Consider the following 25,667-nt stretch of genomic DNA (forward strand, 5'->3'; position numbering starts at 1 on the left):
TCGAACTTAAATTTAGGGGAATTTTTAACAATAAGGCAAAGACTGTTGCATGGATACAAAAAGAACTAGAATTGGCTATACCTCTACGCTCTTCAGATGATGAAGATGATCAAAACAGCAGTTCAGAAATTTAAAAAACATTTTTCCTGATCCGTCTCATCATATAAATCTGAAGCAGAAAGTACTGATTCTAAACAAATTGATCCTGAGTGTAAAAAAAACACCAGCAAATAAAAATTAATGGTCTAAAATATGCTAGCGAAATGGAGGCAAATAAAAAGCGTCCTAAATATGTGGAAGAGACCGATGTAGACCGAAACATGATGTAGAACCATGAGCCCTTAAAAACTAAAACGTTGGCTTGACTTCTCTTATCAATAGAGGCAGAAAAAGAACATTTTAAGAAGCTCAACGACAGTTACTTGTAAAAACTTGCATATTTCATATTCAGTATAACGCGTCGAGACTTGCTGTTGCCGTGCCGGCCGTCGTCGTCCCCGCAACGATTGTTCATACGTGCAAATTATACGACTTGTGATGTATGTGCTTGCAATCTTGCATGAACTTATTCTTCACCAATATAAATACGCATAACAAGGATAAACGCTACTAATTTGTTACCGAAGTTAGTGTTGGCCAGTGACGGAATTTGTTTCCAGATTTTCGAAAAGAAAAGTAAAGTGAATCGATATTAGTGATTGCCAGTATCGAAAAAAGTAAGTACTTACCTGCCTATTTGTTATATGCATATAGTTTTATTTTATATATTATCTATTTTTCAATTTATTTTATTTTAATTTATTTAAATAAAAATCAAGCTGCTATATGATACAGGTACATTCATTATATAGTGCTTTTCAGATAAAAGTATCCACCTTTAATAACTTTTGTAATACTGGTATTTAGAAAAAATCCAAAAATACGTCAATTTATGTTGGAAGGGGCAAGCATTATGGCTTATTTAAACTTACTGGAAAAGCCACCCCCTCACCCCTAGCAGCATCCCCTTTATTTTTTTAAATTACTTTTCATATTTTTTATGTAAAATTTGGATACTCCTCTTTGAGCTGATTTCAAAAATGTATAATACTTGTAGGTTAAAGTGGTTAGTTTATGAGATAAACAATTTTTCTTTTAAGAGCACAAATTTTACTTATTATTTACTTTCACCTTATTTGCCTGTACTAAAATGGGTTGTACAACAGTTCAAACTCTTTAATCTTTTTAACTGTGCTATTTATTATGAAGTTACAATAAGTGTTCAAAATGAGTACCATTCACTTCCATACAATGGTATAATCTATTTTGAAATGCCTCTCTGACATTGCTTAATACGGCTGGATTTAATTGTCGACATTCATTTTCTATCCTCTCTCGTAAATCATCCAGAGATTCTGGTTGGGTAGCATAAACTTTTGTTTTTAAATACCCCCATAAAAAGAAGTCTAGGGGTGTTAAATCCGGTGACCTAGGTGGCCACTCCATCATCTGCCCCCTTCTACCTATCCAACGAGCGGGGAATGTTTAAAAATTGTCGGACAGGCATAGCATAGTGTGGGGGAGCTCCGTCTTGTTGAAATACCAGTAAATCTTCGGAAAGGTTATCATCATTTTCTATTATTGTTGTAATACGTAGGTCAACCCCTTCCCTAAGTAACTCAAGATATGATTCACCATTTAAATTTCCGTTGATGAAGAAAGGTCCGACAATGTGGTCACCTAGGATACCACACCAAACGTTTAACTTTTGGGGATGTTGTGTATGGAATTCAAGCATAATATGTGGATCACTTTCAGCCCAATATCTACAATTATGCCTACTTACTAAGCCATTTAATGAGCATGAGCATTCATCAGAAAAGCAAATATTGTTTAACAATTGTGGATTGGTATTGATAATTTGCGTCATTGATTCGCAAAACTCTAGACGACGATCAAAATCATCTTCATTCAACTCGTGCACCAACTTAACTTTGTATGGGTGGTACTTGAATTTATGTAGAACTCGGAAAACTGTAGAAGATGAAACACCGATCGCTCTACTTATTGTTGACAACGATTGGGGTTGTTGAGCCTCTAAGCTGACTTGCCCTAAAATTGCCACTTGGATTGCTTCGTTATTTACGAGTCCCTCTCGCTTATGCACTTTATTGCAAACAGACCCTGTTGTGGTAAATTTCTCCATCAGTTGAATTACGTACTTATGAGTTGCATGTCTTCCGTCATGTAATTCGTTAAATATTCTAGCAGCAGCTCTTGCACAATTATTATTTTGGTAGTATAAACCTACAATTTCAATTCTTTCTTGCAAAGAGTAAACCATTTCAGAGAAACAAAATAAATAATGTATCAAATTACACTATCAATAGTGACTACAAATTCTAGTTGACAATGTCAACTTTAATAAAAAGTAGAGTTTTTTATTGTTTGGATTTTTTAAGTAGAATAAATAGCACAGTTAAAAAGATTAAACAGTTTGAACTATTGTACAACCCATTTTAGTACAGGCAAATAAGGTGAAAGTAAATAATAAGTAAAATTTGTGCTCTTAAAAGAAAAATTGTTTATCTCATAAACTAACCACTTTAACCTACAAGTATTATACATTTTTGAAATCAGCTCAAAGAGGAGTATCCAAATTTTACATAAAAAATATGAAAAGTAATTTAAAAAAATAAAGGGGATGCTGCTAGGGGTGAGGGGGTGGCTTTTCCAGTAAGTTTAAATAATCCATAATGCTTGCCCCTTCCAACATAAATTGACGTGTTTCTGGATTTTTTCTAAATACCAGTATTAAAAAAGTTATTAAAGGTGGATACTTTTATCTGAAAAGCACTGTATATTATTTTATGAAAGTGTGTATGTTCAGTTTTGTACCTACTACATGCAAACAATAAAAATACATTATTTATTAAAATATAAATTTTATATTGTAATAAGTAAAAGTGTAATTTCAGCTTTTCTTGGTAAATTAAAATTTATAAGGGAAATATTAATGAGCGCGAATTTTCAATCTATAAACTTTTCGCATGTAGAATGCCTTGATGAAAATATGAGTTCCATATTTGATTGCCGGCACTGTGATTTTAAAATCAGATTTGAAGATATTCTGTCGATGGAAATACTACCATGGATCATAAATCTATTTGTAAAACGGAAGACAAGAATGTTATATTAGCTTAGCACTAATGAGTATTTGAAGGTGATATTTAAAAGAGGGTATAAAAAATTTTAGCTGCAGATAGAAATACCCGAAAAATATCGTGGACTGTGGGAATTGTGCAAAAGCTTCTGGTGCCGTCATATCCTGCCAAAATATGTTTTAATGCCATTACGACCTTATTAACAAAAAAAGGAGAGATTTCCGGTTATTCCTTAACAAACTCAAACCAAATATTGATGATTTTCTGTCAATCCATCAAATATATTCCTCTCATTAATGTTATAACAATAATTAATAGTTTATCTATTTGAATAAATATCTACAACATAAGAAAATATATTAAAGTCTATTTATCAAAAAATTAAATAGTAAACCAAAACATATTCACGCATAGTGCACATAATCAGAGTTGAAATCGTCAAAGCCGATCATGTAACTGGACCGTACTTAAGAAATAATTATAAATAATATTAGAAATAATAATATAAATTATAAATAATTATGCATAATTATTATTACCAAAATATACAATGTAAACGTGAAGTTTAGAATAGATACAAAGTGAACGGCTAAAATATGGGACACATTTATTTAAAAATCAGATGTTGTTGAGCTTGCGCATCAATGACAATGTCTATATTCCACATTTTGGTTACAATCTTTTCCTGGACATGTTCAATACACTTTTCCTACTTATCAGGTATAATTTTCTGAATAGTTTCGGGAAAAATATTTTGAACATCAGAAAATTTAAATGTTTTATATTCTGCTGCAAAATATTGTTTCATATTTGTCCAGATCAACTCAATGGGATTGAGTAATCGTAAAATGGTTTTATTTTTTTTGCCAGTTCAATAATGTTTGCGTTATACTTATTTTTATGCTCTGTGACTATTTCTAAAACCTCTGCCTTAACCATCGTTTCATTAAAATTGCCATTGTTCGAATTTTCTCAAATTTCCTCGTGTGATACGAAACATTGTCTAATACGACAACACAATTCTCTTCAAGCTTCGGTAGAGGTTAAGAAAACCAATTTTCGAAAGAGATAATAAAAAAATCTTTTAAAACAACAAACTTTTAATTGAATGAAACTTTAGAGAACTCACAAATGGCTTTAAAAATGGAAGAAGTTCTAATAACTTGATATTTAGAAGTATACAATCAAGTGAGAAATAATGATGATGAGGAAATTCATTTATGTTTTATAGTTTTGGAGATAGCCTTCGATCAAATAAGAAGAAAGGATATAGTGCTAGATGTCATTAAAAATGAACTTCTTAGTAAAATATTTTTTTGGAACATTACCTGATGGGTTTTTCAATCCCGTGGAAAGTAGTTCTTTTAATAAATTATAAAATGTTGATCTTTTAAAATCCGGCAAGTTCTTATCTTCGTTAATTACTTTCAGAACTCTATCCACTGTAGGTAACTCATTTTGTAAGAATTCTTTTGATGGTGCTCCTGTCGAATCATCAATTTAATTGTTAATTTTTTATGATGGATACTCTCCTGATACTTGCCGTTTTGAAAATAACGTCATCAACAGTCTTAACATCATTTTCTTGCTTTTCATTTTTTTATATATTCACAATAATTTGTTTTCGCTAACGTTAAAATAAAGCTTTTTAGCTCTTTTCTTAAGCGGAGTATAGCTAATGTCAATAACTTCATCAGTTATATCCGTGTCAGACATGTTTAAGAAAATTATGCAACAGACAAAAATAAACAATCTCACTGCAGTTTGATAATACAATGCCGGATGCAGTCCCTGTGCTACACCTGATCTAGGGCCTGTTGCAGCAATGGGGCACTCGCCTCTCACACGCGGCTTTTTACTTGTGGTATGTTGTGGTGCCACTAATTTGGAATATAATAATGATGCCGCGTCGCATTTCGCCCGGGTTGTTTATATGCCGATAATTTTTTTTTGGTTTACTATTTTTATTAGATAAATAGACTTTATATTTCTTTTTAACACTCTGAAAGAGACCTTATCTAAATGAAATTTGTGAGAATTGATTTGTTCTACTGCTGTGAGTCACTGTAGATTTCAAAAAAGTTAAGTTGGATATATCCAACTTTGCTTGTATTATATCCTCTCACAGCACAATCAATTAAGATTTTTTTGACAGTTTAAATAAAATTATTGAGAACCTAAATAAAATAATAGAACTAATTAGAACCTGGGCTAAGAGATAGGAATAGACCGAAATAGAATACTAAGAAAATTAATAAACGAATTGGAATTAAAAATATCGTATATTTAACGCATGGAAACTTCGGAGCAGTACATTAAGCACTATCACAGTTGGATGCTTTGCTCTGTTTATTTAATGGATCAATTCTTATCCGTACGAATACAGATATACAAAATAGGTCTTGAAATTACAAAACTGCAAGCGCCCAAAATGATTATTGCACTTTTTGGAAAAGTTACTTTTTTTGGGAGCACCCAAGGATAATCATTTGATAAGCAGAGATATCAAGTCAGCACGTGTTGAGAGCGGGCAAACAGAAAATAATGATTGATGAAGTTATTACGTTTTTAAAGGGTTACCTATTCAGAATATACATATCAAATAAGCCCTCTAAATACAGGATAAACAATGTTATGTGTTGGGATGCCAAAACAAAGTATATGTTTGATGCTAAACCTTACCTTTCATGATACAACCATGGGCGAAGATGGATTTGATCAAATTTGTGAAAAAAGAAGTTGTTTAAGGAAACCAAAAAGGTTACCAGAATATTCAACTTGGTTTGTATAAATTTGTGGATTGTTTTCTGTCATAATTTACAGGAAAAATTACTAATCTTTGGAACCGTTTGTGATATTCATAATGAACGCACTGTTTACACTACCACTACACCAACACTCGCAACTACACTGTCTGACGCACGTTTTGATAACCAGTTTATGATCAAGATGATAACTTGGTTATCTAAACGTGTGTTAAACAGTGTAATTGTGACTGTTGGTGTAAACAGTGTCAGTAGGGAAAAAACCATTCACAGAACCATTTATGTGATCTAACTTCATGAGCAATTCCAACTTTGCAACAATTATTAAAAATAAATAATTAGCGATATAATCGGAATTCTAGGACCAGTTGATCAACATAAGTATCTAGTACTATAACGAACTACTTTTTTAATTTGCCAATGGATAATTATAATTATGTCACTTCATTGTAGCCATTGTAGCCGAGCATTTCGCGCAGAACATCTTACATGTTAAAGACGAATGATGTATTTTTTTTGTTCATTATTTAGTACCCACTGATTTACTTTGTTGTTTAATTTTCCAATAATTTTTTTAGGGTTAAGTATAGTACATTTTTTTAGCTATCCAATGTTTCCTGTTTTTAATAACCAGGGTTATTTTCAAAAGTATAGATGTATAATTATCGAGCTCTACATGTCTAGCTAAAGCACTCATGAAATATTACAACTTAAGACTACTATTTTTTATCATATTGCTACTAAAATTTTTAAATTGGTTGTAAAATATTCTTTGTTAAATAAAATTGACGAAAACCAAACTCACATGTATAGCTTCACCTAGCAACGCAGCTTGGTGCATCAATTTCTTTGGGATACAACCGACATTGACGCAAGTACCTCCCAAACCCCATTTTGTACCCTGCGGACTGGGAGTAACAAAATCCAAAACGGCTACTTTGGCTCCCAAAGAGGATGCTTCTTTTGCAGCTGATAAACCACCAGAGCCTCCACCGATAACGATGAGATCATAATCTGTATTTTGGTCTGAAATGAAAAATATAATTATTAAAATGAGTGTTATACCATGTTGAGAAAGAAATATTAAAGTGAAGTGACATGGATATGGATAAATTTGCTGTATAATTCCCACAAGAATACTTTTTTTATTGATAAACTTATATTTTGTTGCTCTTAAAATAATGCCGTTTTGCATTGGACCAGGCCTCAAGGATTAAATATGAATTTATCGTCCATTATTTGTACCTAAATAGGCCAAGGACAATTATAAAAAAAATTATAATTGATATACTTAATAATATGTGATAATTAAATTTATAATTTGATGTAATCACAAAATAATTACGCAACTAATTTTCAAATCTATGCAAACCATATCAAGGCAGCTATTAGTGAGGTACAATGACATACTTTTGTGTTCTATTATAGATTATTTTAAATTATTGATCTGAAGCCAAATTTGGTAGTGTTGATTGTTGTGAAACTTCTTGTTTCGAATACCAGTATTATAAAAATGATGAGTGTTCCATTAAGTCACTTTTCATTTTCAAATGGCATTAATATTTGTTTGTCTTTATAATCCTCTGTATACTTATTCTAATATTTACTTACTCTCTCACAGGCTTTTAGTATGGTTCATAGTGTTTGAATTTAGCTGCGCCACAAAGTTATCAAATATATTTTTATAAGGCAGTTAAAAGGTTATTCGTTTTAGTTATCTTGTCAATATATATGAGAAAATGGGATACTCAAGCAGAATCTGAATGTAAAAACTGTAACTGCAAATCAACTATAAAATAAATAACTGTTCATAGTAGAATGCACAAACATCATCATCCCACCTGCCACCTGGAATAATGTTTTCAGTTATGGGGTCCGGCCCAACTGTCCCAGAAAAATTATTTCAATTTAGTAAAAACCTAAATATTAATAACTATTGCAACTTGTACTGTAGAACTATCAAGATACTCTACTAAATACTATATTATAACATTATATAACAAAATTATGTTATTGTTTTAGATTTCTTTTACTGCAAACATTAGACAAGAATTAATGAAATGTTAATAATTGCTCCACATTAAGTATTTGATTGACCTACTAATGTTACTCATAAAGTTAATTTATAAAGCATCTTTTTACTTCCACAAAATTTTATGTATTTTTATCTAATCCTCGTACATTGTTTACTAATAAAACAAGACCGATTTTCATATAAAATCACATAAGTTCAAAAAGTCGTTCAGTACAATTCTCCAATTAAACGTTTTTTATCTTCCCTCTTAAATAATGCCTTAAATCCTAAGACGAATTTCATTTTTGAGGCGTCGGGCGATTCGGATCTCAAGGTTAATTTGTAGGTTAATCTCAATAATTAGCTTAGTAGGAAAGTGTCAAGGAAAAAACTACTTTAAATGACGTAATTGTGATAAAATCGTAGATAAAAAGTATTTTCTCAAAACTATTTTTGCTTCTTAATCAAGCGGAATGAAATTATTTGATAAGGATATAAACTTTTAGGGACATTTATTTCAATGGTTCAAAGTTATTTTATTATTTTAAAATTCAAATTCTCACATAAGACCATTAAACTGATCTTGCTTTATAATATAAAAAAATTCTAAACCTACCTATGTGATCAGGTTCCATCTTTAAATTTGTATTTTCCAATCTTTGATAATTGACATTTTGCATGACATGACAACGTCAGTCGATAATTAACTTATTTATTGATAAATAATATCGAGTTTTTGTACACTAACGTGTTTTAATCTAATAGTCTATCTCTAATTTTTCATTTATTTTTAGAAAACGTGAAAATATGAAATTAAATTCAACTCATTTTATGTAATTTGTCTCTAATGCAATGAAAATTTGATTAGATAGTCTATATCCAATTATTATCAAGTAGACAGAGTATGAAGATGATTTAATGGATAAGAGGGCTTAAAATAGATCCAGCTATTTGGAACTTCATTGCAAATTAGTAGAAGTACACGTAAATCAGATCATAGCAAGTTTATAGATTCACTCGGATTACATTCAACATGAATTTATACATCAAAATAATTAAACAATCTTAATTCTACGAAAAAGATGGTTCTGGCAATAAATTCCCTGTGCATTTTCCAGTATTGATCCATTATCAAATAATGAATAAATAAATTGTTACAAATATAGTCAATTGAAATATTCTTTTCCTATTAAATAGAGGATCGCTTACTGCTGTTCCAAAAAACGAAATTGAAAACATAATCTTTCTTCTTCTTTTTCTTCTGATCTCACCTTTGTCTTTTGAGTCTTCCTCCATCAATTTTGACTTGCTCGTCCCTCACGCAAATACCCCGATTTTCTCCAAAATTTTCCATATATTTAATCATCTTTTCTCTATCTGCTCAATCCATTGTCATCTTGGTATCTTTGCTTTTTCCTAGTTTATCCTATAACCACTTTTCCTGACCATTCTTTGGTGGCTCATTTATAAGTATAAAAATCATAAACCAAACACCAATTATGTAGGTGAACATTCTTCTTGGTAATCTAACCTAACCCTATAATCACTTTTCCTGGCCAATCTTTGGTGGCTCATTTATTTATAAGTATAAAAATCATATGCCGAACACCAATTTTGTAGGTGAACATCCTTATTGGTAATATATTTTATTTAACAGACTGTTTTTCTAAAATATTTTTGATGAATATGAGAGAATTTGAAACTTTAATGATGACCTGTGTTGGTGATAGGAATGGTACTCAAGGAAAGGTGTTAGCACCCTATTCATGAATGTGTATGTCAATCTACAGTAAGAAAAATAAAAAGGGAATGCAGAGAATTAACACCGAAGCAAAATCAAATATATCATCCTTATAAATGATGAAAATAATTGCAATCACAAAAATGGATTCTATGAGTAAATAATAAATCCAAATAATACCAATATCATTGATATTCTAGCATACATTTTATTCAAAAAACATGCTAACCAACAAAACTGAAAATCAAACTTGGATGATATTACAAAGACCGCAAAAATCAACATATGGACTGGTATTATCTGTACCTGGATTTTCTGAAAAATACAAATTTAGTCTAAAAGATGTCGAATTTGTCAGAAATTTGGATAGCACAATATGGTTTTTAAGTTTAAGCACAATAGTACAACGCTGTACCTTTCTATATCTAGATAGAACCTTTCCATATCTATGATTGAAAAAAAGAGGAAGAACGGAATGTCTATTTAGAACATGCGATCTTAGCACATTAAACTTAATACTTACTTACTTACAAAAGTTATGCCCACAGGTAACTAAATTCATCCCAGCGTATTAGCCAAAATCTAACTGGAAGTTTTTGCATAATAATTTTTATTAAAAATCCTAAAAAATGTAAGTATATCCAAAGAAATGAAAAGATTTTGAACTTCTAATTATGTCAGTTTACTAAGTACTCACTACTTGATAGCCCTGCATTAAAAATGAATATTGTTTTTTTTTTCTCAAGAAATATCCTGACTAAAGTGTCTACCACTGGTGCTCTTATCTTATGCTGTTTTAATTTTGTTATTGTAAATTTATAATTTGTAATTTTTGTATTTTAAGTTGAGATATAAAAAATGTAAAATTCTAATGGCAAGGAGCAAAATAAAATAATTGTATTATTGGACTCCTTTTTATGGGGTTATTTAAAATGTATAGTCCAACCAGACCTAAACATATCCATGATCTAGACATCCGAATAGGATAGAAATGTAATATATAACAATCACTGTGCTACAAAATGTACTCACTTCAAGGAAAGTTTACATGGTAGGCTACATGTCTTATAATGTTCTATTTATTCATTTGTACAGGAAAAGACAATTAGTAGTAATCATTTGCTATAGGGTTTTTGGCAGGATCATATAACATACGTATTATAACATCCAATAGTACTCACCTGAATTAAATAATTTATTGATACTGGTACCATGATCTGATTCAGCTTTCATACCAATACCATTATAAAATTTTTCAGAAATTCCCAAGAAAAAGTGTATCAAGATATTTGATTCCATACACCATTAGAATTATAATTTCATATTTACACTAAGAATTTTCAAAATATGTCAAGAAATCAATTGTTACTTTAGATTCTTTCAATTATAGGTTAAGTTGTCAGTGTCATATGTAAATTAGATATGCTTTAATATACCCTCGCTTTTAATAACTAAAAGTAAAATTAAGAAATTGAAACTGATTGTTTACTGATATTTTGGTGGCTTTCCAGGGAATTTATTAAATTTGATTTAAAAAATAAAAATAAATTAAGGTTATGTAGTTACGTCATTGGAAAAACAGCAAGTCATTATTAATTTAAGGGCTGATTAATTTTACTTACTTTTAGTTTTTGATGTACTAAATTGCCTAATAATAACCGATTGAACTTTTTGATATCCATTCAAGGTGTCACTTATGCGCAATTTAACTACTTCTTTAAATATGACACGACGAAAACAAAAAACTGCCGCCATTGGATCAATTTCTACCCAACTGTATGATCTCAACTATCGGCCTTGAATTTAGTTTATCTATGTGGAAGATACTAAACTTCTAAATAGTGGAAATAACTACGAAATATTAATTTAATGAAGTCTATAGTTATAACAGGTTGCAACCGAGGCATAGGCCTAGGACTTGTGAAATATTTAGTGAAAGATAAAATATCCCCAAAATATGTAATGGTTACATGTAGGAATTTGCAGAATGCAAAAGTATGTATTAATATTTATTAACTTACCGACTGGTGGCATATTCTAAGATTTTGTAAAATACACAATAAATGCTGCAAATCGTAATACCGGAACTATATACGCGCACGTTTTTTCTTTTGTTAAATAATAACCTAAGCTACAACACACCTACAAGGTTATTTCCAACGCGCCAGCGCGAAGTTCGGTTTTTATTTGAAGGATTTGAATGATCTTCTAACGCTCATAAATTTATATCATACCCCTTCCAGGGAGATAAATTGATTAGATTCTTTTTATTGTATTGTTTTCTACAAGTCATGTAATTCCAAAAACCTTCAAATAGCCTACTCAATATAGCAATTTCAGAAACTTCATGAAAAGTTAATCCTAAAAATAATGACTAGTGAAAATTTTTGAAATTATTATAAGTGATAATGTTTGTTTAGGAATTTTATCTATAAGTATTGCAAAAAAATTCTGAATTTACGACTTAATAAAAACTATATGCACACTTTTAAAAACATAAGCGAGAGGAATATCAAATGCTTGGGTGGAATAAATCTATCTTGTTACAGGAACTCCAAGAGATAGCAGATGCTAATAAAAACGTACATGTACTTCAATTAGGTAAGTATGTTATTCCACCATTTCTCCTCTACTACTTTTTTGTATGTATACAGAGTGTCCTAAGAATCGCATATATAATAGCAAATAGAACAGTGACAATGATTCAACTAATATGTTTTAAATAAAAGTTATACATAATCAACTAATTTTTTAACAAGTAAATTTAAACACAAAGCTGCAGGTGGAGAATGAATAAAGCTTTCATTTCATAATAGTGTTGATAAATTAAGAGAAATGAATGTTTTTGTATTTGGAAAATAGGTTAAGCATTAGTTTTATAATTTGTGTAAATTTTTTATATAGTATTTAAATCTGTTATGTTTTGTATGGCGTTATTTTTTGTTTGTTTTTTTTTATCTTTGTTTGTAATAAAGAGGGGGTCAATAGATAACAAAATTCCACTTATTAACAAAGTTTATCGTGAAATAATTCGAAAATTATAGTGATTGTTGTGAACACTCAACGTTTGTTTTCTATTTACTCTTTATTGACAGCTATCGTAATATGTTCCATTTTCTATTAGAAAAAAAGGTTGATCATCATTATTTCTCTATTTACTGTTCTTTCATGTAATTGGATTTGATTTTATACTAAATAGTATCTTTTGAAATTCGTTGTCTCATTTTCCACACATATTTTCAAAAGTAACTGTTTCTCTATGGGTTTTATAATTGTCTCCCATATGCCATAATGCTACAGTTTCCTATAGACTGCTTGACATGATAACTGTCCTATATTTATTGTTACATTTATTTGTAGTTATCTTTATTCTGATACAAATTACTATTTTATATCACTGTATTATTATTGTATATCACGTCCGTAGTTTAGTGTTCAGTTTATTAAAGCCCTTATTTCTAGCGTTGCTTATTACAAATCAATAAACTGAAAACTAAACTACTGATATAAGATATATACCTGACGGTGACATAAAATAATAATATAAGATATCAGATATTGGCGTATTTCCGGGGGGCGGTTGCCCCTCCTCCCCTCCAATAATTTGAAAAAAGTTTTTTTTTGTTAAAATTACGATTATTTGTGAAGAAATAGTGGAATTAAAATTTTGATGTTCTGTATATATTTTTCAAAAAACTATCCGACTCATCCCTCTCCAAGCTCCTTGACATCTATAACATTATTTGGAATAGTCACCAGTTCCGTGATGCATGACGCAACTCTATAATCATTCAAATTAAAAAAGCAGGTAAATCCACATCATCTCTAAGTCTTTCAGTCCAATCTCACCCAGTTGCACTACTTGTAAACTCCTCGAAAAAATAATCAATAGAAGACTCCAATGGTTCTTTGAAAAATACAAACTTATTCCCGACGCACAATCGGGTCATCAGGACGTCATTGCAACTATTCTCAACATTGAAGGCGCTTTTGACTCTATATCCAGAAGTGCAATACTGAATAAACTTACTCAATACAATCTACATGATAACATATTATCATTCATCCATAATTTCCTAACTGATAGAATTTTCAAGGTTTCCGCAAACGGTAAGCTCTCCCTTACTCATCCACAAAATACTGGCATCCCTCAAGGTTCAGTATTAAGCTCTACTTTATTTATCCTCACAATGAATGAGCTACGTGACAACTTCCCATCTCCCGTAAAATATGTCCAATACGCTGATGACCTAATCATTTATTGCTATGGTAAATACGTCCCCTCTACATGCCAACTACTCCAAAACGCAATAAATCTAATACAAAAGAGATCCCCCTACCTAGGATTATCATTTTCCCGAAACAAATCCATGCTAATAAAATTCTCTCGAAGAACATCTATTCACTCATCTCAAATTTTCTTTGATAACTCCCCTCTACGTATTGTGAATCAGTGCAAAATCCTTGGTGTGACTTGTGTTTCTTAACTCAACTAGGTTGAACTGAGGCTGAACATAATTAAAACCCTTAGCCACCTTCAATGGTGCTCCAACGAAACTATACTGCGAAGAGTTTACAGAACTCTCATACGCTCAAAGCTTGTTGTTTTATCTATATGTCCGCTTCCAAGTCTAAAACTGACTTATTGAACTCTGTACACAACACCGCTCTTCGCCTTTGTCTTGGTGCCTTTCGCTCAAGCCCCGCCGCTAGTGTCAATGTTGAAGCTAATGAGCCACCACTATCTTTAAGACGACAATCTTTTCTTCTGTCATATAATGCTAAAGTATCTCCCAATCCTTCTAATCCTCTCCATTCGCTACTTACCACCACTTCCGTACCTATCAACTCACGAACAACTGTAAATTCAATCCCTCAATTGCTCGCACCTCCAAAATACCAACCTCTCGTTGACCTTTCCACTTTCTTTGCCTTCTTCTCCCCCTTGGATAAAAAATATTCTCATAGTAGATACCTCACTAACCATCTACAATAAACACGAATCCCCTAGCGTTCTTGTAGAGAAAGCATTCTTGGAAATTCTGCATAAAAAATCCTTTGACCTAATTCTCTATACGGATGCCTCCAAAGCTAAATCCGGTGTGGGTTGCGCAGTCACTACAAACCACGAACTCGATAAGTTCTTTCCGCTTACCCTCGACGTGTAGTGTTTACACTGCTGAACTATACAGTATCCTTCAAGCTTTCAAATATATTTCTTCTCCCCATAAACATATCGCCATATGTACTGACTCTCTTCCATCCATACAGTCAATCACAATCATATTTACCGACCATCCAATAGTCCAAAACATTCATGACATCTATCAAATTCTCATTGCTCTTGATATAACAGTCTCTCTCATCTGGCTTCCATCGCACACTGGAATTGCTGGAAACGAATGTGGCGATCGCCATGCCAAAGAAGCCACAAAGAATTATCCTGAAATCCCAGTTCAGCTGGCCAACGATCTGAAGATTAACTTCAAACACCTCATAAAAAAATCTTGGCGCGATACATGGAGCAAGAGTACTACTACAGCACTACATCACATCCACCCATCTACTTCTCACATTTCTCTAAACTTTTTGAATAGGAGAGAAGCTGTGACAATAAGAAGGCTTCGCATCAACCATACGAAACTTACCCATGGCTATTTGATGTCGTAAGAAAGTCGTCCTGTCTGCCGACCTTGTCAAGTTCCTGTGACTGTTAAGTACAAACTCGCCGACTGCAGAGAATATTCTACCGCATATCAACAGTTTGATATGAAAACCAACCTCAAGGAGACACTTAACTGCTCGACGGAAATAAGGAAAATCGTGGAGTTTCTTAAAGCCACCCATCTGTATAAGAAAATATAATTTAATTTATGCATTATAATAGATTATATAGTCCTGTATTTAACATATGATTTTGTGTGCCAATGACCAGTGCTCTCGAGGCACGTTAAACTGAAATAAAAAAAGTGGAACACTTTTTTTGTTTTGCAAAGTATATAACACTTCATTAAGAAGTCGAATTTCTAAAATTTTCGTGGTGAAGCGGTAACTTTGAAATCATTGATCGACACAAGATGGGCTTGCCGCATAGAAGCTGTGCATGGTTTGCTAGATAATTTAGAAGTAACTTAGCTTCGACAGCTTTAGAGGAGATTTCATCAACCGACCATGATGTCGAAGGTCCTGCGAATGCTGTATTGAAAAGCATAGAGGATTTTAACTTTGTTTTTGATTTACTTCTACCGAGAAGAGTTCTTATGCAATGGTACATTTTATCAAAGACGCTTCAGTCCAGCAGTGACTTATGAAGTAGTTATGGTTGAAGTATTGCAGTCGTTCAGATCAGAAAAGTTTTTATCTAAACTTTACAATCACTGCAAGGTGAATGCTGCGAAATGTGGTTTTAAAGAAGCTGAACTGCCGAGAAGACGAAAACTTCCAGCAAAATTGAGTGGTGGAAGAATGTTTCCCTTTGAGACGGTTTAAGACTATTATAAATGTACAATCTCATTCCCAGTCATTGATATTGAAGAGAACAACTTAAACGTTTTGAATATGTTGAGTAAAGTGTTAGATGCTAATGAAATAAACAAGCAGAGTGTTCACTTTATGTGAGTATTACAAATTGGACAATGATCGCATATTGTCTGAACTCTTGTGCTTCCATAAAATTGAAGAGTTCAAAATCAAAAACATTCAAGAACGACGATCTGTTTTAGTAGAGAAGCATTTTAAATGTACTTTCCCTAATTCTTTCGAACTTTTTAGACTGTTTTTCCCGGTACCCATGAACTCAGCTTCTTATGAGAAATTTTTGTCACTTAAAAACGCCGAAACACCATCGGACAAGAAAAATTGTCCTCTCTTGCTCTTTTAGCCATATTAAGAAACAATGACATTGACATTCTAAAGGTTATTAATGAATTTAGTTCACGCCGAGAAAGGCGACTCCATTTTATTTAAGTAGTATCATCCCAATTTCTTCAACATCACTTTGTATGATTAGCCAAGAATATTTTTATATGTAGATTATATTGTCACAATCAACGTCGTGATATTTTCATTAGTTAATGTAACACATTTTTTCGATGCTGCTTATTGATTTGAAAGAATGATATGTAGATGTTTTATTTTATTATAACATGTTATTGCCATATTTTAAAACTTGTCCCCATAAAAATACTGAATTTACGCCCAAGGTATCAGAGTGTAGGTAACTACAAATAAATGTAATAATAAATATAGGACATTCATCCGAATGGTAATGAGGCTACTGTTTCAACACGACATCAGTCATCAGTGCCTAATTCTCCAGTCGACCATCAGTCCCAGGCAGATCATAGAGTCCGTCGGTCCTTCTGCGGACCGACGTTCACTTTGCTCTCAGTCATTTAGAACTGTCTTCTCCCTCACAACGACCCCAACGTGAAAAAGGACCTCCTTCGTACCCATTTAAAGCTGAGTGAAAAAAAAAGACCGGGGATGAAAGTCGTATATTTATTGTTACGTTTATTTATAGTTATCTTCATTCTGATATTTTATATTATTATTTTATATCACTGTCGGGTATATGTCAGTAGTTTATGTAAGCCTTTATTCCCGAGGTTGTTTCTTACAATAACGACTATTTTTTCTGCGAAAACTGCAGTTTTTCGTTCTGAGTGATTGGCGGCCCCGTGCTTCTTTCTGTCCATATTCCTATTCTCTTGTATGTTAAATTCGTTTTCTCAAGAAATTAAAACTCAGTGAAACTATGAGTCGGTCTGAGTTTGTTTAGATTATAACATAATCTTCACATCATTCGCAAATAAAATTTAGCTGATTGATTCATCCAAAATCTCACAATCAGAATTGTCTCGGTTTGGTGCATCTTTTATTGCACACAAATTGCAATTCTAGGGGAAAATATAGTTACTTTTGGTTTAATCTAACCAAATGACAGTTCTATCAACTGGTTGATTAATCGAAGCACATTTGTAAAACTAACCGTGTTCTTATTGAATACACTGTTTACACCACCATTTCTTCAATTTATTATTTCTTAGACTTTTTGATATGTTTATGTTTCTAAATCTTCTTGATTTTAGGTCTCTTCTGTTTCAAACTTAATTTTTTTAATAATTTTTGAAAGATAGATAAAATTGACGTTTCGACTTTTCTTTAAGTCTTTATCAAAATATGACACTGACACCGACAACCCGCGTATATATACCGATCCATAGATCACCTTCATCATGAATATCAAAATGAGAATAAACTCAAACTAGAATTTTGTTCTAGTAACAAAAATTAATTTGTAGTTTTATTAGAATTCAAAAAATAGAGCTATCAATTTTACTTAAATTATTTGGGTTTTTTTTATATATTATTTTTTATTTTTATTCGCGTTAGCTTCCAGCACATGGTCGCGGTGGCTTTGAGGCAATTCCACACATCGCGCTAGGTTGATTGATCTTGAAATTCATTTTTGATTGCCAGGTGAAAGATGCACCGCGAATCGTCTTTGATTATCAGCGTCTTGCCAGGGTAAGGGATCTACTCCTTAAGTTTCTTGACCAAATTTCTTCCGAAAAACTGTCGTTGTTCGTTCTTGATATTGACAGGGATGTTGTAGGCCATCGAATAATTTTCTAGCAGAGTGACTGTAGTGACTCCACATCTAGCTTTGCTAGCACCTCTTTACGCATCTATAAATTCTTCGAAGGCAGGGTCGGGCTTTTCTAGCAACTTGTTAATTCCTTCCTATAGGTCGTGGTCTCCTTCAAACAGCGCTAGTCGATTTTGGTGGACTACTTTCGGTTTGCCATTGAGTATCTTGCTTATGCAATAACATTATTGATCCCTTTCTTGATTAAGTGGACCTTCCCCTTTTGGGACAGATACCGATCCCAATATTTCTGGTGGCTGGAAACTACTTTCGGCATATATCTGCCAATGGTCCTGTTCATTCTCGAGACCATTTCATCTGATTGTGGGTGTAATGTGGTCGTCCTGGTATTCTTTATTCTTAGCCGGTCACAGATTTCCTGGAACACATGGCTCTGGAAATTTCTTCCTTGATCGCTGTGAACATCCAAGGGCAGCTGATATGGTATCAGCTGATAAATTATTTCACCAATACTTCCGTAACAGTTGTAGCTTCTTGATTCGGAACGCAGAATCTCATTTTTTCATACTTTTTCTTCACGAGCACAGTTTTAGTTGCTCCAGTGTCTACCAGCAGTGTATATTTTTCCCATTCACTTCTCTATCCACATATATACTCTCATCGCTACATTGAAGAGAAGCTATCAATATGTGAGGGTGTTTGGAACGATCCTTGCTCGGTGCTGCCTCCTCGTAGCCGACCCTTACTCCGTCACTTACCAGTACTACTTTGAGCCTCTCTACTAATTCGCTCTTTTTACCGGACGTTTCCAGCTCGTAATTCTCCAGTTCTGCCTTCATTTCCGTCACTTTCAGGTCACTTAGTGTCTTGGCCATGTTTGTCACTATTTATTTACAATACCACACATCTGTTACCAATGTAATGTTTTTGTCACTTATTTATACGATTTCTATTCGTGGGTTGAATCAAGGAACACCATCTCTTACGTTCTTAATTTATTTAAAAACTGAACTTAACTAATAAATATAATTCAATCATCACTATCACTTAACTAACTTAAATAATTTATTAAAATTCCTCGATTACTTCTATTTCGGTCTGTTCACTACAAGTATTTATTATAAACTGAACTAAACTGCGCTACACAAACTCACAAACTTATATTATTTTTATTCTTTGAAATAAAGCTAATGACATTTTCACTTATTTGACTAACAACTAAAAAAATGTATTATAATTATCATCTCCGAGAGGTAGGTAAATATTTTAATACATTTTTACTTAGTTTCCTTCAGTTCCATAAATTTGTTGATATTCGTCTCCTTTAATATGCATCTCATCATTGTCTTCATTTATTTTTTTTTATTATTTTATGTGTTCACGTACCTCCTCTGTATATTCCAATTCTTAATAATATGCCACGTACAAAGTAATCTAGGTTTTTCTTCTTCAGACACAATCTTGGTTTATGCATTGTAGTAGTACTTATTTATCATAAAATTTTCCGTATTGAATGATTTTCCTAATCTAATTTGAAGAACCCTCACTGCTCAATTCATTGTCATGATGTCCCAAATATATTCTATTAATTGTCATCTTAAGAGACTTATTCCTACTTGCTTTTTGCATCAAGAATAAACCGAGAAGGGCATTCCCCATATAAGTATGTAACTACTGCTTGCAACTCTTATATTTCATTTTTGAGGAGTACAGATATAAATATCGTAAAATAATGGAAACAAAATCGTGTACAAAAATTATGATGACAAATACATTCTTTATGACTTTATTCATTATATATTTTAATATTTATTCTCATTTCCATTGAGTAATTTGTTTTTACCTTCGACATGCATAATCTACCTCTCTATTTCTTTGTGATCTCCGTGTTTCAATTCTTTGAAGTTCCTAAAATGAAAAACATATTGTTTGATTATTATGTTGTGCGGATTTGTTAAATGCTTATTGAGCAAATCATTGTTGAGAAAACATGTGTTTACTTCGAGTACTGGTGGTTAAAATATAATGTTGAATATTTACATGTTTTCTTTTTCCTAAAAATAAACTTGATTAAATAAATCTTAAATTGGCCGTATGTACATTTGTGGAGTTACATAATCAAGTAATAATAATTGTGTAATTGTACATTTTTTTTGCAAATTGTTAAGCTAGTTGTATTTATGAAACATTGCACAAGAAAAATGACAACTTTTATTACGGGGTTATCGAATTTTAACTATTCAGGATAAATAGAATAAACTATAACACCAAACATTATCATAAAAAATCGTTTAAAATTCTTTTAGGATGTTTCTAAGAACTTAAAAAAGTTATTAAAACATAAATTATACACATAAATGTTTTATGCAGCTAAAATAAGCCAACAATATCAATTGGTCACTTGATAGGTGCTTCTCGAGTTTGTTCGAACATACGTCTAACCACTCTCTATGTTTCTAACAGTAATTGAGGAACTCGTGCCTTATCACCAAGTGATATCCGTCCTCTTTTATATCAGCAAAACACAGTCCTGAAAGACTTTCTTCACCAAATGCGCGTCACATATCATAGAAGATGTAATATTGGTATCATAAGATGTAATAGCAACGACTCAACTGCAGTCACAGCTTACTACTCAAGGATTGTGGTTTTGAAAAAGTAGTATAACCAACTCTAATTCTTCTAGTTTAGTGACATCTCAAAAGATTCCCACTATAATGTCCACTAGAATTTTACACCCCTAAGTTAAATAGAGGATGGAAATTTAAATTAAAGTTAATTCTGAGGTTAAGATCTTCCAGTTTTGTACTTATTCTAAAGTTTAAAGAATAATGAACAGAATTTTTGACAATTTCACCATCTTATGAGGTGAAAGGGGGATATATATAGTTCTGTATGAAAGTCCACCTATTTCAATTTAAAAAACGGTTAATTTATTATTTGAGCTTACAATTCTACTATATAGCAACACCGGTATCGCTGACGGTGTAGGTAGAGAATCGACGAATCCATCATTTTTATTTCAGGAATACTAAAAACTGAAGAAAGAAACATGAAATGCACACCTTGAATAACGTAAGTACTCGCTAAGAAAAGATTTTGAAAAATTCAACCCCTTATGGTATAAAATGGGGGTTAGAAGTTCATATGAAACTGCCAAAATTTATACAATTCAATAAGAGTTTGACAACCAGAACAGTATTTTTCTATTTAACAAAATAATGGAAAACATGAGGAGTAACTCACTGCTCCTAGGTATCTTAGATTTACTGTTTGATATATTGAAAAGTCGTGAACACCTCAAATGTGTTGAATTTCTTGTTACATGGGACTTTGGAAGTGGTTGAAAGGTAAACAAAATGAAATGCCTGCTGCAGTTCTTAATGCCGCGACTTCTTCTTCTTCTTCTTCTTATTTTAAGACTGTGTCTTGTGTTTTCAAAGAGGCAGCCTAAGTTGTGACTGCGAGGACCAGCTCTCATACCAGCGCTTTGGTGGTCTTCCAGGCGGTCTACTTGTATTGGGTCTCTCTTCCTTTGCGATTTTCGCCAGTCGATCGTTGTTCATTCTATTAACATGATCTCTCCATGCTCTTCTTCTAGTTCTGGCCCATCTCACTATATCCGGAACATCACACATTCTTCTGATTTCATTGCTCCTTATTCTGTCTCTTAGTGTTTTCCCTGTGATTGAACGTAATGTCTTCATCTCGGTTGTTCTAAGAATCCGCTTAGTAGTTGCAGTATCCGCCCTCGTTTCTATGGCGTATTTCATTACTGGTCTGACACAATTTTTATATATTCGTGTTTTGCTTTTGATACTTAAAAATTTATTCCTCCATATCACGGTTCGAAGGAATCCTGATATCCTAGATGCTGCTGTTGTTTGCGTTTTGACTTCTTGTTTCAAGTTCCTATTGCTCATGATGTTAACTCCTAAATATTTAAAAGACATAACCTTGTCTACACTTTTATTATAAATTGCCAGTTTGCATCTTCTTGCTTCTCTCGCTATTGTCAAGGATTGTGTCTTTTGTTTCGATATGATCATATTGAATTCTCCTGCAACTGTTTCAAATCTGTGTAGCAGTTTTTGCAGATTATCCTCATCTTCAGATATCACAACCGCGTCATCACCGTAGCAAACTATCTTAAACTCATGTTTTCCCATTCTGTATCCTCTGCTTGCCGTTTTGACTTCTTTTATGATTTCGTCCATTATAATGTTGAAGAGTATTGGGCTGAGACTATCTCCTTGTCTGATCCCTGTTGATACTGGCATTTTACTGGAGAGTTCGTTGTTTACTCTTACATATGTGCTATTTCCGTTGTTTATGTCCCGAATGATGTCTATTGTCCTTTGGTTTACGCCTCGTTTTTTTAGTAGCTCAATGACGTCATGTAATCTCACTCTGTCAAATGCTTTTATTAAGTCTATGAAGCACATAAACGCGGTTTTATTGTACTCCATGGCCTTTTCGGCAATCTGTCTTAAGATGAATATAGCGTCTATGGTTGATCTATTTTTTCTAAATCCCTGTTGTTCTTCGCTCATGCCGCTACTTGAGATTTCTTCTGCAATAATTTTTGTTAGTAATTTTGAAGTCGTGCTTAGGAGGCTGATCCCTCTATAATTATTTGGATCTTTCTTTTCCCCTTTTTTAAAGACGGGGATCGTTATGCTTACTTTCCATTCCTCTGGTACTTTTCTCTGGTCGTATATCTTGTTGAACATAACATGCATCTATTAATTCATAAAATAATAAAATCCAAATTTGCCATCATCATCGCGACCTATTCCATGGAAAAAATTATCCCGTACCAAATGCATCATCCACTACATTATTTTCAATTCTTAACCAAAAGAAACATTTAGGTGTATCAAAATAAAAGGCTTAGTTATAGGCGTCTAGACTTCAATTATGGAATTTTTAGTAGTAGTGGATGTGTTTGCAATGTAAAATAGTAATTTTACCAAAAATGTGTAGAAAGTTTCAAAGCAAAAAATTTAGTAAATTTACTGAACAAAATAATTCAAAAAGTTTGAGAAAATCACAAAACATTCTAAAAAATTTACTAAGCGGTAATAGAACATTTGATTAGTAATTTCAATGAATAAATTTTGTAATTTTATTTGAAGATTTATCACAAGGATACATGGGTTAAGAATAATACATAATGTCAAAAATTAAAAAAAAATAAGAAAATGAGTACCTATATTAGTATAACATTAGCTGGGTTATTTGAATGTAGAAACTTTGCACATACGAGGATGTATTGATATCTAGTTAGTCTAGACCATAGGTGGGGAACCTGCGGCCTCCGCGAGGTTCTTGTGCGGCCCTTTGCCACCTAGTACAAAATGGTAGAGTTCGTTTCAAACAACTATTGTACATCAACGCCAGTTGCGCGAAAAATCCCGCCAGACAGTCATATTGTAATATGACGTCAGAATACTAGTCTGAAACTGATCCTAGCACGCATGAGCGAGGCTCTGGCCCACAGACCATCCGTTCCAGACTTGGACACTCAATGTTAATTTTTTAAACAGTTTTCAGCGCCCCCAAACTGCAATAAAAATGAACTAAACGAAAAAAAAGCCGGCTTATCTGTGTGTGTGTGTTTTATCTTTTTTCTTTTTTTATTTAGAAGGAATATTGGGAATTCAGAAATTATGGAATTTTCAGGTAAGTGAAAAATTATTTATTCGGAGATTTTAGAATTCCAGAAATCAATTATGCTTTTCTCAGCAAACTGTAGTTAACAGTGCGTGCTTATAACAGTTACACGGTTTTATTGTATTTCTAAAATGTATACACTTTGTTAAATATATTATTCGATATTCGTTTTTTTATCCATCATGTCAAATAGTAAGAGAAGAAAATTAGGTGATGAAAACCGAACATTTAATGTAGAATGGGAGTTAGATTTTTTCTTTACTGCTGAATTCAGTTTTAAATACTTTAAAAAAAGCGAATGCAAATAAACATTACTTGACTCGTAAAGAACATAAATATTTCTCTTTAGAAGGTGAATCACGAACAGTTGCACATCAAAAGTTGAAAAATGAGAAGCATCATCAGCAGGCATCTTTTAGTGCCTTTGTAAATCAAAATTCCGCTGCAGCTGCTGTTACGTATAAAATAGCACATATACTTGGAAAAAGGGGCAAACCATTTAGTGACATTGAAATAATTAAAGAATGTATTGTTAAAGCAGTGAGTATGTTAGATCCAAGAAATGTCGACAAATACAAACAATTACCTCTTTCAAGAAGAACTGTAACAGATCGACAGCACGAATTAGCGCAAAATGTAACAGAGCAACTTCATACAATTATACAAAATGGGGATGTTTATTTTTCAATTGCTTCAGATGAAAGCACTGATAAAACAGATTTGGCACAAGTTTTATATTTTATTCGTGCTATAACTGAATATTTACAATGTTATGAAGAACTACTTGCGTTGGGTACACTAACTGGAAGAACTCGCGGAGCCGATATTGAATGTCAGTAATTTAGTAAGTGTCTGCACCGATGGCGCACCTTCCATGAGAGGCAAAAAAGAAGGATTCGTTGCTTTGTTGAAAAAGGAAAACTTAAACTTGAAAAAATTGATATCATTTCACTGCATTTTGCATCATCAAAATCTTTGCGCAAAATCTACAATTTTGCAAGACACTCTGGATAGAACCATTCCCATTGTCAACTATATTCGCGTAAATACAATCGTGAATTTCGGCTGATGCTCTCTTTAGATGAGGAAACGTATAGTGTTGACCTACCATACTACTGCAAGGTTCGCTGGCTATCAACAGGTCAGGTTTTGATAAAAGTTTTGTCTTTGTGACGACAAATTTTAAACTTTATCAAGAACAATGTGATCTATCAGATGAAGTATATATGACAAAACAAAACAATTTAAATATTTGCCTGCAAGGTGAAACGAGGTATATTTATGAAATGTGGCAAAAAATCCAAGCGTTTAGAAAAAAATTATCATTTTTCAAAACATTGCTTTGTCGATCGGAAATATCTGCACCACACTTCCCGGAACTAGCTAAAATGTTAAATGAGCAGAACTGTGAAAATAAAATATTCTATGAATATGTAGGTGTCTTGGATTGTTTAATAGAAGAGTATACTAATAGATTTTCTGATTTTGACGAACTGCTATGAAACTGGCATTTGAACCACATTTAATAGATATATCCGAGGCTCCTGCAGAACTACAAATGGAGTTAATTGATTTCGGGGAAGTAACGTTAAAAAGGATCCCATAGAAATCTGGAAAAATGCTGTTGAATATCCATGCCTTCGAGAACATGCTCGCCGTTTACTTTCCTGCTTCGGAAGTAACTACTGTTGCGAGACAACATTTTCTGTCATGTCAA

General features: G+C 32.6%; 2 protein-coding genes across 4 annotated transcripts in view; one reads left to right on the forward strand and one right to left on the reverse strand.

Annotated features, from left to right (window-relative positions):
- Window positions 1–12,091, reverse strand: part of LOC130440554 (thioredoxin reductase 1, mitochondrial) — a 26,422-nt gene extending 14,331 nt beyond the window's left edge. Inside the window, exons 1-2 of one of the 2 annotated variants that reach the window (XM_056773801.1) lie at window positions 11,685–12,091; window positions 6,714–6,934 (exon numbers count right to left, since the gene is read on the reverse strand). In XM_056773801.1, the coding sequence (XP_056629779.1) occupies window positions 6,714–6,934; window positions 11,685–11,697 (234 nt within the window). In that variant the 5' untranslated portion in view covers window positions 11,698–12,091. Of the gene's footprint in view, window positions 1–6,713; window positions 6,935–11,285; window positions 11,448–11,684 lie in introns of those variants that run through there. The other variant, XM_056773800.1, reaches the window with a different exon arrangement.
- LOC130440555 (C-factor) overlaps window positions 11,525–25,667 on the forward strand; it is a 26,578-nt gene continuing 12,435 nt past the window's right edge. For both annotated transcript variants that reach the window (XM_056773802.1, XM_056773803.1), the window contains exons 1-2: window positions 11,525–11,658; window positions 12,213–12,264. In XM_056773802.1, the coding sequence (XP_056629780.1) occupies window positions 11,533–11,658; window positions 12,213–12,264 (178 nt within the window). In that variant the 5' untranslated portion in view covers window positions 11,525–11,532. The remainder of the gene's footprint in view (window positions 11,659–12,212; window positions 12,265–25,667) is intronic.

This window comes from Diorhabda sublineata, chromosome 2 (genome assembly GCF_026230105.1).
Source record: "Diorhabda sublineata isolate icDioSubl1.1 chromosome 2, icDioSubl1.1, whole genome shotgun sequence".
Lineage (NCBI taxonomy): Eukaryota > Metazoa > Arthropoda > Insecta > Coleoptera > Chrysomelidae > Diorhabda > Diorhabda sublineata.